The sequence below is a fragment of the Xiphias gladius genome, chromosome 19 (genome assembly GCF_016859285.1).
Source record: "Xiphias gladius isolate SHS-SW01 ecotype Sanya breed wild chromosome 19, ASM1685928v1, whole genome shotgun sequence".
NCBI lineage: Eukaryota > Metazoa > Chordata > Actinopteri > Istiophoriformes > Xiphiidae > Xiphias > Xiphias gladius.
The window spans coordinates 13045001-13065891 of NC_053418.1; the positions used below are offsets into that span (position 1 = coordinate 13045001).

The 20891-nt window shown below is 39.0% G+C and overlaps 1 protein-coding gene across 2 annotated transcripts in view; it reads right to left on the minus strand.

Moving 5' to 3' along the window:
• Window positions 1-20891, minus strand: part of ccser1 (coiled-coil serine-rich protein 1) — a 113381-nt gene that overhangs the window by 83247 nt on the left and 9243 nt on the right. For both annotated transcript variants that reach the window (XM_040154597.1, XM_040154596.1), the window contains exons 3-6: window positions 20129-20546; window positions 17149-17333; window positions 8418-8508; window positions 6229-6334 (exon numbers count right to left, since the gene is read on the minus strand). In XM_040154597.1, the coding sequence (XP_040010531.1) occupies window positions 6229-6334; window positions 8418-8508; window positions 17149-17333; window positions 20129-20546 (800 nt within the window). The remainder of the gene's footprint in view (window positions 1-6228; window positions 6335-8417; window positions 8509-17148; window positions 17334-20128; window positions 20547-20891) is intronic.

Consider the following 20891-nt stretch of genomic DNA (forward strand, 5'->3'; position numbering starts at 1 on the left):
TTGAACCACAAAGTGTTTTTACATTTCTGTTCTGGGTCAGGATAGCTGTCCCCCACTTAAAAATTCATGCTAAGCTAGGATAAACATCTCTCGACTTGGCACACTGATATGAGATTGATATTGATCTTATCATCTAACTCTCGGAAAGAAATCAAAAAAGTGTATATTCTAAAATGTTGAACTATTCCTTTAAACTTTCCATGAACTTAGCTCAGAACTAACTGCAGTTACAAGCCTTTGACTAAAAAGTATCCTGATGACTGCTGTAAAGGGACTCTCTCTTTCAGACCGTAGTTTTTGGGGCTGTTAATTCTAGTTGCTACAGCTGGGCCCAAACATGAACAAGGGAAGTTTTATCAGCAGCAAGTTCTCATGGGAAATAATATGTTCTAAGTATGCTTTTTTTCTGTTGTCAGTGGTAGAGGGAATGTGGTTGAGAAACCAATTCAGTGAGAAACATCTCAATTTATCACTCAGAATGTAAATTTTAGCATTTTGCTCTGCATTTTCTTAGACATTACATTTTCTAATCTCAGCATTCTGTATCAAAAATATGTTCAAGATCAACATACAGTATGCTGTAATCTACAACAAAAAGAGACTAGATGCATACAATGTATTAAGAGCAAAAAACAAGAGCACCCCCTCTTTGTTATTAAAATATCCTACATCTACTGAAAAATGACATTAAAGTTTAGGAAAACAAACACTCGTGTCACATGTTATGTAATCTTTTAACATAAGAGCAAAGGAATGATTTATTCATTGCCAATCTGATGTTTTTTTTTCTGCGTTTCAAGTCAGAACCACAACTTCCCACTCAAAGCAAGAGGGGAAAAAAAACGAAAGCCAACACTAATTAGTCTCCCTGTGTTGAACATTTAATAAACCCAATAGAGTGATGTAAATTAGAGGCTAAACAACAGCAATGCACAAAAGAAATATGCCTGACAACAGACGCACACTACAGGATTTTTAACATGTTAAGCCTATTAGGCTGGTCTGAAATTTTAAAATGTCACAGCGTACAGCCATTGATTTTCCTTTGAGACTGCTGCGGAGTATGGTGCTTAGTTAAGCAATCTGCTGGCACAGGCTGCGAGAAAAATAAAACTATCCCCTTCAAAAGAATGTGTCAGGAACATAGGAAAAAAACTGACAAATTTTCACTGATGTATATTGTAAAAAAAACAGTCCGAAAACCACAGATTGATACAAGATAAAAGACTAGAGTTTTGTCACTGCTTGTTGGATTAACACATTTGGCATCATTATATACCAGCAAATTGAACAGAGAGGGAGGGTAATCTACTCTATGTTCCCGCCAAGTCCCACTAAATGCTGTGTGTGTCTTTGTGTCTGAAAATCCTGCTGCAGTGCATTTTATCTGTCCCCAGCTCCATACCAAGGTTCAGCCTGATTTTTTAATGCTTGTCTATTTTTATAAATGTGCATGTGAAAAAATGTCTGTAGTATACAGTATGATTTACTGTAGGAAGAGTAATTTTTGCTGACTATATTAAGTCAGGCGTGTTTAAAAAACAACTTTGCTGATATACTTTATGAATCATTTTAACATTAAAAGAATTTGTTCCTCTGTTTGTTGTGTATGTGAGCAAATTCTCTTCTTTTCTTACATTCAGGTGGACACGAAATGAGTAAAAACAATAACCGTAACGCATGAAAAGCCAGGGCTGCTGAATTGACCCTGTAGCTTGAGGCTTGCGGTAGGTTAATCATGTTTTGTTTTTTTGTTTTTGTAAGTATACTCAGTATGACTTTGCAGCCTGTTACATGAGAGTATTAACAGTATGATGTAGGCAGGATGCAAAGATGCTTGTACATTTTGGGAATATAAAGAGGAGAAACAAAATCATCTCTGAAGTCATCTTAAAGTTGTCCTTGAGAAGAACTGGAACCTGTCCACAAAAGTTGATATTTTCATAAGTCTTCATGCCAACGCAAGAGCATGTGAATGTTTTAGCTGCTCATTAATCCATAAATCAGAAGTGGAGATATGGGAATTGAGACTTTCATGAGTGCTCAGACAAGGACCCCCAAGTGCTTGCATGTCCTTTCGTCAGACTACCTGTCTTCTGCATAGTAATAAACAGCAATGTAAAGAGAAAAAGGAAAAGAAAAGGAGAAGGGAAGCAGAAAACTCAACAGGCAGACTGTCACTACCATAGCAACAGGCAAGCTACAGTATGTCCCTACTGTCAAAATTTAATTTCCTCAGTGTCTTTTCCTATAAGAGGGATGAGGTGGGCGTCTTGACAGAAAACAGACATTAGGATACAGCTCATAAGCAAATACTCAGTATTCACTGATCTAATATGCACTCAAACCCCTTCTTCCACCAAGCAAAAGGCACTGAGGCTAGTGGAGATGGATAATGTTATCTAAAGTAGGTATTGCAACTGGCAAAAGTAAATAACAAGCTGAAGAGGGCCTCGTGTAACAAAGCACAGGAAACTTAATACTCATCATTTAACTGATGGTGAAAAAGTATTTTTGCCACATCTACATTTTGTCAACATGTACCCTGTCTGACTGCATTAATTTGGTGTTTTCAGCATTTAAATATGAAATAAAAAGCATGACGGAACAGCAAATAAAGCGTCTCTGTTCTGTTCATTAGAGAGCAACACTACACTCTGCTGAAATAAACCTGACCCAAATCTGATTTATTCTAAAAAACTGCTTTCTACTGTAAAGCTTCTGCAAAGCAACTGTAGTGGAAACATCTAAAGCTGCAACAATTGGTCAATTTATCAATTAATTGATTAACAGAAAATTAATTGTCAACTATTTTGATAATGGTTTTAGTTATTTTTTTAAGCAATAACGCTCAACATTTACTGCTGTAGATATTCAAATGTGGGGATTTTCTGCTTTTCTTGAATTCTGTGACAGTAAACTGAGTATTTTTGAGCTTCAGTATTTTTGAGGTCTGACAAAATAGCAAGTTGACATTTGAAAATGTCACCTTGCAAATTATAATGGGCACTTTTTATTTACAGAACAGTTCATCCATTAATTTATAAAATAATAAGCAGATTAATCGTTAGTTGCATCCAATCAATGCAGATCATCTATCTAAAGTGCATCAGTTTGGTGTTTTCGGCATCTAAATATGAAATAGACACACACCTGACACACAATTAGTACTCTACTCTTCATTTATTCTCACCCTTTATGTTTTATTCCAAGCTATCAGTGATTAAAAACTATTGTAGAGTAAACTGTGTCCCTGATGACTGATCCCTGTTCACCAGCTACTTGGCAGCATGTACGAGGGGATGGGGGACAATGGGACTCCAAATTTCTTTATCCTATAGGACAAAGGACTGATTCTTCCTCTACACACCTATGCAGCCACAAAACATTGAAAACTACTATCTAGCACATGGCTGTTTACTGCTATAGCTTTGTTACAGTGGTATCAAAGTTTACAAAGTCATAAACAGAGAATTAACTGTCTGCCATCAAAATCATCCAACTGTCATACATCAAAGAGGATGTATGACGTATGCGTGCAAGACTGCGCGTGTGTGTGTGCGTATACAGCAGATGTTCTGTGCAGCCTGTCAGACAGCCAGCAGTATGCTGCAGCTGATACTCTCTCTGGACAGGCTGACTGACTGACAGGTGAGTGCGTATGTGTGTCTGAGTCAGTGTGTGCTTGTGTTTTCTTGTGTGTGAACAGAAGGGAGCTTGCTTTGCCTCAAGCAAATCAATGTCCCCTCCAGGGAATGTGGAACCTGAGACAAACAGAGAAAGACACTGAGGGAGAAAGAAAGACAATGAGCAGGCCCTGGGCAAACACATTCTGCTATCTTTCCCTTCTCCAATCTGAGCTCCTTCACTCACAGACTTTACACATTTTCCAGAGAAAATCTGTGTGAAAATGTTCTTTAAGAAGTAATCAGATACTGAACTACCATGGTAGGAAATTAACACCTGCAAGCAGCTACATGTTGATCAGGGTAGGACACTCAGACCTAGCTGGATTATGTAACCTGCCCCCGTATTTCCAGAGTAAAAACAGATAAAATCATGTTGTACTGGCATGCATTCTATGCTTTTTCAAATAAAAAATAACTATAAAACTATAAAATAATTCCCTTTGAAATCAAAAGATTCCAAAAATCTATCAACACCTCAATGGAGTGATTTGTCTTCTTTATTGAAGTGTAGCTGCTCTTTCCATCCAGTCTTTATTTAATGTTTACTAAGGTTACTCTGCTGCTCTGCACTTCAGCTATAAAACCTGCTCCCCTGCTGTGAACAAGTTAACCGAACACACACTTCTCCCTAAGCCAACTATATCATATCACTGTCTCACTGTCAGTAGTACACGCACTGCCAAGACTGTGTGCTGTCTCTACAATTTTGAAGGCTTGAGTCATTCTGGAGTAAAACGTTTAGACTTTAACGCAGACCGTTGGGTTGTTATGAAGGTGGCATATAAAAGAGGAGCTAATATGGTCATCACTGAGGGAGACCATGATTTAAATGTGAATGTACTGCCTAGCTTTTTAGCTACGCTAGCAGCATGACTCTAGGGATGGAAATCACGATCTGTCGCTCAGTCGGCCCACCACTTCTGTCCAGACTAAAATGCTGTATCTCAACAACTACTGGATGGATTGCCTTGGAAGTTTGTACACACATTCATGCATAGATAAGGTCAGGATATTTTTAGTTAAACACCACAGCTCAGATCTTATTCCCTTATTCACTATCTCCTTGTTCTGCTAAAGGTTTACTGTGGTAATGTAGTGTCTCTAATTGGATTGAAAGGGATGAAGCCAAATTGCTAGCCTGGACTGCGATGCTGCAATCCAGGCAAACTCGATCAAACAAAAGAAAACTGGTTTCAGGCAAATGACATTTTAGCCTTGGCCTCGTATACAGAGAGAAATAATGCAAATACTTGTGTGTGTGTTATGTGTATGTGTGTGTGTGTGTGTGTGTGTGTGTGTGTGTGTGTGTGTGTGTGTGTGTGTGTGTGTGTGTGGACTTGAACACTCCTCCAGTGTTTTCAAAGATAAATGACAAAGTGGGACTTCAGTACTAATGGAACAACCAATGAATTGTCTGACAAAAACCTTAGATGGGTGGAAAAGGTTGACTCCCGACTTGCATGATTCACTGACACCGTCTAGACGCAGAAAATGTCCCTCTATTCAGCGAAACATTCAAAGAGTGTTAGAAGCTTAATAAAAACCCTTCTAAGGATAAAGAAAAGCCAAGGCTGAGTCCAGTGTCTCAACAGCATAGTATAAATCCTTCAAACTCTACTTCAAAACCACTCACACAAGTTGACCTGCAATGTCTCTGTAAACAAAGAAGATCATAGCCAGTTTATTCAGGGGAAAACATGGATCAACAGATACATTTACGCTATGGGTGTGAGCAGAAATAAAATAAATTATACCAGGGAGTGGAGAGAGGAGCACTGAAAGGTAAAGTAATAATCATCTGCTGGCTTGTCAGACACACCATCAGACGATACCACTGGTGATACAACTCCTTTATTACCCACTGGCTCCATAAAACCAAATAAGCCCTATCAACAAAGCTGCTGTGTGTGTGTGTGTGTGTGTGTGTGTGTGTGTGTGTTTGTGTATCTCTGCGCAGACACGTGAGTGTGCGTGCATTTATGCGTGTGCCCAGCACGACCTATCCTGATTTCTGAGCCTAGATAACAAACAAGTGGCCGAATCAAATCAGATGTGGAATCCGTCCTTGGCAGTGGTACTCACACATACAAACAGAAACTCTAAGTGTTCTCCTTCAGCTGTCAGCTACTCGGAGAATGAGGAGAACAGAAATAAAGCTTGCATATTTACTCCAAGAGAATTTATTCATTTATTTACCCTCCGTCTTTCTGTGCTAGAATCTCGTCTCATCTCCAAGGGAGGGAAAGGCATAAAACATGTTATGCGTTTACAGGGAACATTCAAGATCAGCAATTCCTGGAATAAACAATGACCCTCTCTCTTTGTCTCTTTGGATCTCACGTGGCAATGTCGCCTGTGCTGTAAAAAGCTATACTGTATTGTTGCTATAATGTAATGAAGATGTACTGTACCAGGGATATTTAGGCCAACCAATACTTGACCATGGTCCATTTCTCTCCTGTCCTGTTATGTCCTGTCTGACTGTACAAGTCCATGATATATATGGTATATGCACACACAAATATACACATTAATATACCTCTGATTGTTTTCTTTCCCCGGGATGCGATCTCCTGATGGGTCCATGGGGGAGGGGAGCAGGTTGAGACAGGAGGCCAGGGACTGGCTGGAGTCTTCTCTGGACACTGCGCACACACCCAAACACATATCATATAAAGTTGATTTCGTAATCTCAGCTGACACTCTGAATTTGGTCTAACCCTACCACAACATATTTTAGCCATCAAACTTACAGTAATAACTCTCACTTTACATCTCCTCTCAACCTGAGTTACAGCTGTAAAGCAGCAGTAATGTCACAAAATACTGTACTGAAATTCCGTAGTGACAGATTTGAGTAATAACGAGACTATCGCTTGTCAAAAAATTATGCGTCTACTTTTAATGGCACATTTGACAAAGTAGTGGTGAAGAGTCTGGGATTCCCTGTCTGATCCTACAGGGCATGAGTCACAGTTGGGGTATGAACACAGAACCCTGCAGCTGAACATTGGTGGCCATAAATTGCTGTGAAATTGCTTGCTTTTTTAATAAAGGCTTCAATAGGCCACCTGAGAGAGGTAAAAATGGGGAGTGCCAATGGGAGTGTGGGGGTGTGTGGGGTTGAGGGATAGGTGTGTGCCCCTTTGTGTAGGTCTGTCTGTCTCTGCATATGTTTACACATCTTTATATGAAGCTGTGCATTTATCGTTTATGCTACAGTGTGCATACCATCAGATCTGATGACTAAGCATGCACACCTGTGTGTTAGTGTGTGTAAGGGTGGGGCCTGGAAATCCAGTATATCAGGGCTGAAGCTCCAGTTGCAGCCTGTACTCCACAGTGCTGCTGAGCATTTTACTTGATCTGACTGCAACTGTCTGTGGCTTAAATGTCGACACGAGATAGATGAACCTCACAGTTACACGTGATTTGACTCAGAGATGCGTTAATTAAGAGTCAAAGCTTAACATGCTCACACGTGATGAGAAATAAACTGAGGGTCAATGTATCCTGACGCCTGTCGTTAACAGTAAAACATGTAGTCCCTATATCTGAGTGTAAATGAAATGGAAGGTGATCACTTTTCGAGGTCATGTTTACCCACTTGAGTCATTTTATTCATGTGTCATACTCAGCCAACCATCAGATTCCCAAGTCGATGTGTACATTTTTCGTCTTTGCAGTTTGATGTGTATTAATACAGAGCAAACATTTGCAAACTGAGATCACCAGAAACACTGACAGTATTTGCAAGAGCTTACACTTTTGCCTAATTACCATAATCTTACTGCAAGCAATGATTAAATAAGAGTATCTTACAATTTCAATCAATCATTCCACTTCAGTCTACTCACAATAGTAAAATAGAAAATTCCTTATCAAGACATGAATGTAATAAAAAAAATTAACATATGCATGTTCATGTTCAGAAAAGCTTTATTAAGTCCCACTTGACACATTCAAGTGTTGTGTGCGTACAGCCGCTGACCACATTCAATTCCTAGTGTGTTATATGAAAGGAAGAGGGGGTTACTGTGTTTCGAACTTCATGCTGTACTGTGGCAGAGTACGAGCAATAATTCTCCTCTGACAGTCACTTTTCAACCACGAGGCATTTCAGGAGGAGTGTGACTGAAATGCCAAAACAGCAGAGGAGATAAATCGCTGTAAATGAGGCAGCTACATCAAAGTCGTGGCACATGTTGGAAAAAAAACCAGGGAGAGTACTGGTTTCATGATTTAAGGTGAAGGAATAGAGGTGGATTAATGAGGAAAAAGAGAGAAAAGAGTGAGGCGAAAGAGGTTAAGAGAGAGAACGACAGCAAAGAGAGGGTGACGAGAGGAAAAGCAAATGAGGAAAAAAAAAATCTGACAATAAGAAGAATTTGAGCAGACATTCACTTGAAAAGAGGGAGGGATAGGTAAAGGCAAGACTATGTATGTGACTGATTCTATCTTTTCTCTCTGATTTGGATGCTGAGTTTCTAAAAAACTGCTAATAGTGTTGAATTCTGCATTGGACTTTAACCCTGTACCTATAGCATGGTAGCAGTTGTCACGTAAGTATTTGGACAGATGCAGAAAATCAGCTGGCTTAAGTGTGTAAAAGTAAGCGGGTGTATCATCTCTAACTTCTCACAGCCTGTTGTATGCTTCACCCACACACTTGCCATTAAGACCTTTGTGTAGAGACGCAGATGTTAGTAAGAGTGCAGTAAGAGTTACCATGTCGATGTCGCTGATCGTCAGAGAGGTCCAGGTCTAACATGAGATCATCTTCATCCAGCTCTGAGGAACCCAGGTTGTTTAATACATCCTGAAGAGAAAAAGGAAAAACACATACACTTAAAATGAACAATTTAAAAGTATACAACTGATACAATAATAATGAGTAGTTATTAGATTCTTAACAATTAATGTAGGTTGTTCAGTATTTTCTAATAGGAAAAAAATACTTTCGAACCTATAACTTTGGTCTAAACAAGTCATTATGTTGAAAATTTTTTATACAATCATAGCTAAATGCTCATTAATCCAATAGGTTCTGCAAACCCTGAGGAGAAAAAACAAAAAATGCTAATTAAAAATATGGTTACGATATGACAACATTACAGCAATTTATCAAATGATTTTCTTCACAACAATCCAGGTGGCTCGTAACATTCTGATGGAGATTCTCCAACCAGAAAAACACTAAATTTCATTAACATTAGCAAAACTAACATAGTTATTTTTATCGGGGCATGGGATTTTTTATCCACTTTGCCTGCACTTAATGAGAAATTTAGTGCCTCATCATTGCATCCAAGCTTGTTATGTGAGAATCATTACGGTCCGGATTGAGAGAGCAATGAAGGTGACAAGTGAGGCTATTGTTTTGCGTAACGTCTGTCAGCATTTCCCGTGCCTCACAAGCAAAAACAGCTGCTGAACAAACAGAAACACCTTGCAAATCTACAATATTTACTCTCCATGACAAAGAAATGTCATGTGATTTCCAAAATTGCATTATCTAAATTTTCAAAAGCATCTATCTCATCTGCCTTGCAGCTTGTATTTTTAGGAGAACCTTTTCTTAAAAAGATGATAAATGCAACTGAATTCAAAGCAGGGTATTTACTAAGAAATGTGATGGAATCATTATAAAATAACTTAATATAAAGTAAAGGAAAACAAAAGTAGTCATACGCAACAGCCCAAGACTGCAATTAAGTTTAGTGCCTGTGTACTAAGTTATCACAAACACATAAATGCCCCCTATTATATGCTTTGTCATATCAAGGCCAAAAGTATCTCTCCCATGTCAACCTGTCTTTATCTACCTCTCACCTTTCAACCTGCATGAAATATATTGTAAAACAAACACTGTACTGACCACTCTAAAAATATATTAAACAAAAAAGAGAAGTACAGTGTGTGTGTGTGTGTGTGTGTGTGTGTGTGTGTGTGTGTGTGTGTGTGTGTGTGTGTGTGTGTGTGTGTGTGTGTGTGTGGAGGGTATATTCTCTCATAGTCAAAGACCATCAAATATTGATTTAAATAAACTCAGACATCAGTGACAATATTCTCCAAAACCCAGCAATGATATTTCAAGAAATCCATGAAATCCCCACCCACATTATAGTTTTCAAAATTTCCTGAGAAGTCTTTACATTTTAGAAATTACTGATTACTTGAACGTGTCAAATGAGCTTTAGCCTCAACACTGTAGTGAGTATTGCTTCACCCCTTAATAGTGACTTGTAATCTTTCAGTAAATGCTCCCATGTTCTCTGGTAGTATTATGGTTATAATGATGCAGGAAGATGATATTACTTTTGGTTCAGTTGCATTTCAAAGTGAAGGCTGCCATCTGATGGTCATAAAGGGAAAATCTACTGCAGGAAAAAAAAGTTGCTACAAGACTAAAGACTGGTGAATAAAATGAAGGAATTATGTGCGGTGCTGTACCATGTATGTCCATCAACAATTTTTTTCTTCTTTAGTTGAAGGTTTCATTAACACACACACATCTAGGTGAGGTGAAGGACTCTTATCTGCCGACATAGGCTTCACTGCGAACATGCTCTCACCATCAGCAAGTTTCTTTCCAATTACTCTGGACCCAAAATGACATGGCAATACCAAGGTCAAATAATATTTCAAAATAATTCAGCGTATTTGATTTACACTGCATACCGTGTAGGTGGGCTATAATACCTAAGACAAATACCAGTGATAATGACCGGCAAAAAGTTTTTAATCTCATACACTACACTGAATTGTCCTGATCCAGCAAATCTCACCAGTCTGATAATCCCACAAGGCCAAAAAAAAAAAAAAAAAAAAAGCAATTATTGAAAGCGCTTTTTAGCTGGTTATGAATCATTTTCATTACCTGAAACAACCTTTTTTTCCAAAATGAAAATAGTTGGTGATGCTTGCTAAAGGCTTTCAGAATAAATTTTGGTTTAAAGACCTACCCTGAACTTTTGTACACTAAAAAATGAAAAACTTCAAGTGAAATATCAAGCGGCATAAAGGTACAATGCGCCCGTCTCATGAAGTACCTGCAAATACAGGTGGATACAGGAATCCAATAACCAACTCTGTTCAGCTCTCATCACTGTTGTTTGGGCATGAAGAACCTCTCCATCTGAGTACAAGAGCGTCGATGCTTAGCGACGTGCCTGACTATTCAAACACATGTCTGTCCTTGCATGTGTGCGTGAGTGAGAGAGAGAGAGAATTTCCAAAACAGTATCAAAGTATCAAGGCAAGGCCAAACCTATGTGAAGCCACTGTGGTCTGTTTATGAACATGTTACATTGCTGCTTCTCAGTGCAGTAAACATCAGAAAAAGACCAGAATGCATTTCAGGGTAATGCAATTGAACAGAAGACCACATTTCACATTTCAGGCATTAAAGCTAACAACTTAAAGGTATTGGAAAAGAAATGAAGACCCATACCGTGTGATACTACTGCACACAGACTTCATTTCAAGCTAAACTGTCCATTTTAATATGCCCCTCTAACCACAGAAAGGTGTTAATATGATTTTACAACCCAGAGATGTCACCTTTTTACCTCCCTTATGTGATTTAAGTGAGCATAATACTTGAGTTAATAGAGATAATATCAGATTCAGGTCTCATTAAAAGATGGCTCCATCTCTTAACTGCCAAGCAGAAAGATATACAAAACAGAGATAAGGGAAAGCAAGGGGGTCCTTCTGTCCATTGAAATCCACTGGTTTCTGTTCACACTCTGTGAAAATCACATATACAGTCTATGAAAATTACATGTACTTTGTGCTTAAGGGTGGTAAATGCATTAAGATCAAGGGAGAGGGACTTGGCTCTGCAGCCAGGTATTATGGCTTCTAGCAATGGAAAATATATGGACTAACAAATGACTTTCATTTGTCTGACCAGACACTTCCCAGCCAGTTGTGTTAACAATGTGCCTGGAGGGAATAAAGGGTTGGATGTCCAGTCAATTCAGAAATCCGTTTGTTGAATGAAAAGAAACTGATTTTTACCCACAACATCTCACTTACATCCCCTAACATTTGCTACTTTTAATAACCATCTGCTCTTAGCAATACAGAATAATCACTCATCCCAGGGCAAAGCAAACATCATTTTCATATTCAACAAGCAATCAATGTCATTTCAAATTTAAGAGAGACAAATGCTAAAGCCCAATGCTTTATAAGGTTGAATTTGTTAGCAATTTAATCCATATTTTCACCATAGCCATAAATTTGAGATACACACACAGTGAATTAAAGAAACATTCTTAAATCTTGTTTCCACAGCAGTCAATCCTGATCATGGAGGGTTTGAGTTGTGCAAACACTTGTTCCTCTCCTCCTGATAACTAATGAACTACTAATTGACTATCAACTCCATTCTTTCCATCTACGTTAACCATTTTATTAGCCTCCATACTGTTCAATGTTTTAAAAATTAACAAATTTAGATTATGAACAAGACGTTTTCTTGACATAATCACCATGATATATTAAACATAACTAGTTAGGAGATAAGAGCATTTAACTATTGTAATACCCCTAATACATAATGTATAATACATAATATATCTGCAGTAGTATGAAAAAGTTAGGACACCCCTGGTCAAAATTTCTGTTTCTGAGTAGTTAAGTGAGTAGAAAATGAACTGATCCCCAAAGGCATAACCAAGATTAGTGTATTCTTTTTTTTTGTACAATTGTAGAGTGAAAAATGGAAAGAAGCACCATACAAATGTTTGGGCTCCCCAAGAGATTTGAGCTCTCAGATAACTTTTACCAAGGTATCAGACTTTAATTAGCTTATTAGGGCTATAACTTGTTCACAATCATCATTTGGAAAGGCCAGGTGATGCAAAGTTTTTAAGCTTTATAAATAATCTGACTCCCCAAACCTTGTCCCATCAATCGGCAGCCATAGGCTCCTCTAAGCAGCTGTCTATCACTTTTAAGATTAAAATAACTGATGCCCACAAAACAGGAAAAGGCTATAAGAAAATAACAAAGCGTGTTCAGTTAGCCATTTCCTCAGTTTGTAATGTAATTAAGAAATGGCAGTTAAAAAGAACAGTGGAGGTCAAGTTGAGGTCTGGAGGACCGAGAAAACTGTCAGAGAGAACTGCTCGTAGGATTGCGAGAAAGGTAAATCAAAACTCCCGTTTGACTTCAAAAGACCCTCAGGAAGATTTGGAGTCTGGAGTGGTGATGAGCTGTTCCACTGTGCAGAGACACCTGCACAAATATGACCTTCATGGAAGAGTCATTAGAAGAAAAAACCTTTCCTGCATCCTCAGCACAAAATCCAGAGTCAGAAGTTTGTAAACGAAAATCTAAACAAGCCTGATGCATTTTGGAAGCAAGTCCTGTGGACTGATGAAGTTAAAATAGCACTTTTTGGCTGCAATGAGCAAAGTTATGTTTGAAGTGCTAAGCACAGGGGTGGATCAATCGAGCTTTGGCCTTTTGTTGCAGCCAGTGGGGAACATTTCACTGGTAGAAGGAAGAATGGATTCAATTAAATACCGGCAAATTCTTGGATCGAACATCACACCGTCTGTAAAAAAGCTGAAGATGAAAAGAGGATGGCTTCTAACAACAGGATAATTATCCTAAACACACCTCAAAATCCAAAATGAGCTACCATACTTTTTTTTAACTCTTTTTTTAATCAAATAATAACAATAATAATAATAATAATAATAGTGCTGTTCATTTTACAGCATTTTTGGCTCACCTGGCCACTGGCGCCAATAAGAATAATGGGTTATGTATTAGTCATGGGATAAATCATTTTTTCCATCAACCACCACTTTGAGTGTTCTACATTCTGACCAGTTTGCACTATGCAACCTAGCCTCGGGGAAAATGATTAGATTTGAAATTTGATTTGATTTTGTGCGTGTATGATAATTGTTCCTGCTTTTATAGGATATCATTGGGGAAAGTGAGCAGTCAGTACCCATATTTGCATACATCCTCATTTTTTTTCATTTTAAAACCCAACTGTCTGGTTGTGGTTATTAGAAATGCTGTCTGAGAGAGGAAGTGAATTCTTATCTGTTGTATGATTAATACAAGTGTCACTTATGATATATAGCCTTTACAAGGAAGCAATCAGACTGGAGGATATGTAAACAAGAGGGACTCCGTATTACTGTCTAGCAAGCAAGCTGCCAAGCAGCTGTTGATATGCACAGGTAACTCAGTCAAAGTGAAGTGGATTGCTGTTGAACCTATTCTGCCATGTATGTCGGTCACACTACAAACAAATGTGCACATGCAAAGTTTTTCAGCTCATCTCTGAGATAAGAGAGAATTTCTCAAGAACATCTTAAGGAATTCTTTTTTGTCAGCTGGTATTGAATGTAATCACTGTAAGCCTGCCACATTATTATCACAGCTGTCACTGAGAAACAAACAATGAATATGCCGGTAAAATAAACATCTCACAGCTTCCCAAAGGGATATTAAAATAACAATAACAACTGGTATGAGAGCACCAAAGAGCTCAAGCAAACACAGCCTTGCACCTCGCAGTTTCTCTCCGTGAATTCAACAAATTAGTCATCTGTCTCTGCAAACAAAATCTTTAATTGCCTTATGATAATTAAATTCTGTCTGGGCTGTAATGACACAGAAACAAAAGAGCATATTCACATAGCACACGGTTTAGTATGGTGTGCTTTTATCCGTCTCGGTTTTGCCCTGCACAGGTGCTCTGTCACACGGGCCTCCTTAACACAAAGACGCCACAGTCTTGCCACAGTGTGTATACATAAACTATGAGCAGACCTTTCTATTCCTTTTTTCTCACCCTCAATAGCTTTAGTTAGGTATTTACATAAAGATGTAAAGGTTTGCAAACATAGCAAAAAACACTCAGGCAAAGGCACACTGCAAATGCTTGGGTGTCTCAATCCAGACTTGTTCGTTAGCTCCAAGTGCCCTCTGCCAGCCAACAAACTTTTATGAAGCTAAAAGGGCTGGTACATAAATTAATATACTCTCCAAGGCTTCTACCTTTCCTCCATTACTCAGACCCCTAAAGGTCCCTTCATAGGCCCAGAGCAGGAAAGGAAGAGATTATTCTACCTATGGTTAAGTGTATGTCATGAAGCATATCCAGTCTCTAAAGTACACAGCAACGTGCTGTGTATGTCCTTGCTCTTTTTAATCTTTAAGTAAAAGCCTATAGTCCCTAGTAAAATAAATTGGATTGACTCACACTAGCTTTCCTCCCGCTGAGCTTCCTCATGTGTGTGACACAACAGTAGCTATAGCCTATCCCGGGAATAAAAGAGCTACAGCATGCATCAACAAAGACATGTGCGATGCCTGTCAGACAGTCTAAGCTAACAGCCAGGCTATTATGCTTAAATCCTTCAAATGACTGAAGAAGTTTCTCAGAGTACTTGATCCTTCCACACTTGCACTGTAATTAGTGTCAACAATTTGCATTTGATTGCTTCAAATGTAAGAAATTAGACTTTTTATGTGCTTTTCAAATTCATGTGTGCACAAATACAGTATTACTTAATTAAAGACTGCTATGCTTAACTATAACTTTAATATATCTGTGCTGAGTGACACATCAGGACATGAGATGCCACTTTGTTATGGCAAAGTCAAGACAACGTTGTCGCTATTATTATTATATATGTGACATTTCTCACTTAGGTCTGTTTACCTTCCATTAAATAAGTTGTACAACTTAAAATGACTTAAATGACCTAATTTTCCACCTGTTAATTTAATTCAAAGTGAGCGGCAAAAGAAAAAAAGAAAAAAAAGGACACTTTTTGACATTTTTGTGAATCAAAGCTGCAATGCGCACACTGCTGCACTGCGCCGTGGGAATGCCAGAATGCTGTCATTAGTTTTTGGTGAGGGGTGTGTTGCAAACCAGCACACTTGGATACTGGGTGAGATTAGGAAGGCTCTCTTATCAGACGGTATGTAATAAGGGTGTGTGTTAGCAGCTGGTTACACTTGTGGCCAAATACATCCACTCTTTTCATCCCCTTTAAAAGCAAGGCTCTTCCTGTAGTGATGAAATGGCAATTTGGTAATCAAGTGCTGTGCTTTTCAAGAGGAAACTATTATTCTAGTCCTGGATATGGAGAGCTGTAAGTGTGAGTGAACAGCAACCCAAATAAACTGCTAAGGGCCAATGGTGTCTCTTTTTTAACGTTGCGGACATAGTAGATATCCATGTGTTATTTTACACAATGCCCACATACTGCGGTTACTTTATAAATGTCACTAAGCAGTTACCCTCCACGCTCACCATGTGTGCTGTGTGTGTGAGAGTGACTGCCCGGCCTAATAATCTTTGGAGAAGCAGAGAAAGTGTTCAGGTCATTTAAATGTATGTAAAGTTTCTTTGTTGCCAAAGTGCCCAGCGGCATTTTGAGTGCGACAAGCACTAGAGGAAGACTGAAAAGAACACTGAGACGGCTAAACGTCTATCAATAGAAGCCCACCTAATTTTTTCCACTATTCTGCTCCACACCTCAGCTTATGTTACACAGCGTTCAGTGCTGTGTGTGTGAAAACTTCTACAGGCGTCTTTTAAAAGGTTATTTTAGAATCCAGAGCATTGTGACAAAAATGAAGTGTGGTATGAACGATTTTTGATTTGAGATTTCTAGCATGAAACTAAGTTCTTAAATATTCAGGGAATACTGAAAGTCTGCAAAGCTAACACTGTGCATTTAAGCAAGCAACTTAAGTACTCACTAAAAAAAGCAAAAGCTCCTGTATGCACCTTTTCACCACGATACATAGGACACATGTATGCATACATATGAAATATAGCATGCTTGAACACATGCTTACACACACATAAAGAAACAAACGTGCTCTAGGTCGGAGAAATCATTGTTTATGATGGACAGTACTGCGCAGAAATGTATTCCTATTTTGTCATTTTTTGTCTATTTTTATTCTATTTCTTTTTTCTAGTCTAATTGATTTTATTTTTCTCTTCCTTGTGTTTTTAAATGTTGTTCTAAAGCATTTGTTTGCCTTATGCAAAGCACTTCCACTTTCCTGTGTTTGAAAAGATTCTGTGAAAACAGACTTCCCTTAGCATTACTGTGAGGTTGTACCGAAGAGGAAGCGGCACATACTAAGCTATTTAGTCATGCCAATTGCATGCAGGTGCGGGAGTGTGTGTCTGGGGTGTACTTATGCTTTACGGAAACATCTTAATTAGAATGTAAGCTCTGACACACATACTACGCTGTATGTTTCACACACACTATGTGTGTGTGATATGATGATAATATGATGCTAATTAAGTATGACCTAGAACCTGTGAACAAACCAACCGACACACACACACACACATACACACACACACACACACACACACACACACACACACACACACACACACACACACACACACACACACACACACACACAGGTCAAGACCTACCAGACTTCCCAGTTTGGAAGATGAGGAGTTGTTTCTGTGTTTGAGCAGACCACATCCCTCTATGGCTGGGGCATCTCTGTGGTTTCCATGGATACGAGGCCCACCTGCCCCCTCAGACGAGGAGCGTAGACGCCTTTCCATCCGCATCACCTCATGATAGGGGCTGACACTGCTACACAGAGAGGCTGGAGGAAAGAAATAAATAAGGAGAGGCAGAAAGTCAGACAGGCAAAGAGAAAGAATGAATTTACAGTGGGTGAAACAAGCAGACACAGAATGTAATCAAGTTCAATCTTCCCTTTATGAAGCTTTTCAGCCATATTGCTTTCGTTCAAATTGTATTTATGCCTGTTTTGTTTACTCTGAGTGCCTACGCCAAGATTGCTGTGTAACAATAAAACTAAAAGGAGAATGACTGTGAGATTTCAGAGGCAATACCCTCTAGCCAGACAAACAGAGGATTGCTATAATTGTTCTATTTTGATCTACTAAGACTGAGACAGATGTGAAAACAGACACAATAAAACTGCCTCTCACTGGGTGACAGGCTATAAAACATTTTTTTTTTTTAAAACAGCATTCTATGCCACCTTCTCTCTCTCTCTGTCTCACACACACACACACACACACACACACACACACACACACACACACACACACACACACACACACACACTTACAAATGCACACAACCACATACACACAGTCCCCCCTTTGTGTACGTGTGTGTCTTCTTTCTTGCCTTTGTTCTTGAGAAATCACTTTATAAAAAAATTGACCATAGATATTTGCAGTTTTGGTTGCGCACCGAGCAACAAAACACTGAAGAAGCCCCATGATTACCATGGCTCCCTGTGTCTGCAACCAATTCTACTAGAGGCTCATGTTCTTTCAACCAGAAAGGAAAATCAGACCTACGGTACACGGGAGCCCATTTCATCGTCTGATCGAAGTCTGACATGAGGTCAAAAGCTGTTTGAAAACAGAAATGGGCTGCAAATTTAGGGAGATATTGTTTCATAATATTTTTTTCTTTATGGTTACGGGATAAGCCTTGGCTAAAATAAAAGACTCCTCTTCAATATGTTACCGCAGCTGAAGCAGAAGTGTGGAGGATGATGACAGATCATCTTTGGTTAAGGAATACATTTTCAGTATGACACACACTGTTTCACTGCTGTCAACCCATAACTGCACTGATTTATTAGACCAAGGGCATTTTTTCAATTTTACTGTCTGGGTTACTGCTAGAAGGAGTGACAGCTTTGAGAGTTTCAAAACAGTTTTGAAGCTGTAAAATTTCTTGTAATATTTGTAATGTTTGGAAACATTTGCAACTTTTAACAAAACTTTGAATTACTAAAGAATTTGGAAGTTGGGGAAACATTATGTTGTCCTTACTAGTCATCTAGAAGTTTTCAATCATCAATACCTCGATTCTGATTATACCAGTTTGCATCACCTCCATTTACCAGTTTTCCTATAGGAATCTCTTTTAGAGGCTTGGTAATGAACTCTCAAAGATTTTTAATGAAAATGTTGTTCACACTTGCTCACGTGTTCAGTCATGCTTAAGGAAGTCATGAAAAACAAACAACACTGAAGGAGCAGGAGTGCAAAATGCGCAAAAAAATCATATTTGAATGGTTAATAACTATGTGTTTTTTTAGAAGGAATAATCAATCCTAATTTTTGGCCAATCCTGATAGTACTAGTCTATACTAACAGGCATTTGATGTATCATATTTACAAATTTAATAAATCTGAACTATTGCCTTACATTTTTTTCAGGCCTCTCTGTCTGTCATCACCACTCCAGCTATGTCCCGGCCACAGCATTATCTGACTGACTACACGTCACGAGCCTATCAACACTGAAGGCTACTGCCGCAGCCAGGCACACCCACAGGAGAACACACTCGCAGACTGGAGCAGCTCCTGTGAGCGAGCGGAGCTGTGTGTCGAAGGTAAGGCAGCAGATGTTGCTGAAGTTGCAATAAACATCAGAATCCTCTATGCTGAAGCTCCCAAGAACATCACAATCTCATCAAAAAAGTTAACTTGTTGAACCAAGACACACCAACCAAGTGAGAGCAGGAGAGTGTGTGTGTGTGTGTGTGGGGCGGCATTGCTAACTGCTATGCTAAAGTAAGAAGCAGATCTGAATATCGTGTAAACAACAGTGGGATTAGCAAGAGCAGAACCTGTGTAAGTTTTGAATGTCTAAACGTTGTTGCATTACATTTCTAAAAGGGGGAGGGGAGGGGTAAAAAGAGTTATATGGTGATAATAATGATGTGTGAAAAAACTATTCAATTAAAGAACAAGCATATACGCCGTTCCCAGGTGAGAACCGCACGGAAAGCAACCAATGAATTCCAGTCAGGCACTCTGCAGCCAGTTTATTGGGTACACCCAGCTAAAACTAATGCAGTCTAATACAACAGTCCTGCAATAAATCCTCCCTTCATGAAGGTTATAATGTTCAGTTTTTATTAAAACTGTTTTGTAGAGTTGTTGATTCAACTGCATGATCATTTTGGTGGAGGTAGTATGTGGTGCAAATGTATATCTGTTCCGAATATCCGGTATAGGTCTCCCTGATTACTAATAATACTAATAACTGATACATTTATTACTTTATATATAACCTTAGATATAACCCCAGGAAAATATCAGCATGTCCTCTGTTTCTCTCTAAATCACAAAATGTGATTAATTATTCGGGTAAATGTACTCATGTATTTCCTTTATAAGTGAGCGATTAAAGTTAAAGAGTGAATGGAATACAAAGCATATACATAGTCAACAAAGAAACTGTATGAGTCACACTAGTAAGCAACAGGCTACATTTACAGTGAACTTAACTGCTATGCCCACACACATCATTACTGCACAGCAAGAAGTCAATACTGTTGCTGCCTTTGAGATAACATACCTGGTCAAAAACTTCCAGGAGCACTCATCATGAGTTTCATACCTGCATGTGGTTTCCTCAAGTGAGATGACCTGGGTTCGTGGCAGCCACAGAAGCTTCCTCTTTCTTGCAGAGAAAGCGTGTTTCTTGCCCTCCTTTCCGATTGCTCTGGGTTTGAGTGACAACCCTCACTGCGTACCACACATGCCTCGCTCTCACTTGTGGTCTCTGTGAGGTAACCCGCCTTGCTCTCCTCCACCAACTCCTTCCTCTCCTCTGCTGACACCTCTTCCCTCGCTTCCTTTCTCTCCTCCTCCCTCTCCTTCCTCTCTTCCACTGATTGTTCCTGCAGAGGTAGGCAGGGCACAGCTGTCTCTGGCTCTGAGAAGGAAATGGCAGTCTCATACTCGGTGTTGTTGGCTGTGCTGGTGTCAGGGAGTAAGGGTTTTTCAGCGCTGGACTGAGCTGGAGTGAAAAAAACCTAAGGAGAGGACATTTTTATTGAGTATGTGTAAAAACAACACATGCCACTAATGAGTCAAACCACATCAAAACCAAAAGCTTAACAGTTTAAAGAGAGGAGAACCCACTTCATTTGTGTCCTCAGGCAGCAGTTCATGTTTAGATAGGACATCATACTGTATTTACTCTTCAATGGCCTGAGTAAAGAGTTTGTCTTTGCACGTGTTACACAGGGTAAATGGTTTCCTCGTCTACCAGGACATAAAATACAATAAATTCTTTGAAAGACGAAAAGTTGAGAGCACAAAGGAGTAAAATTTGACGGGCAGTTTGCAGACATGCGTAGGTTCTCTTTTTCATGCCT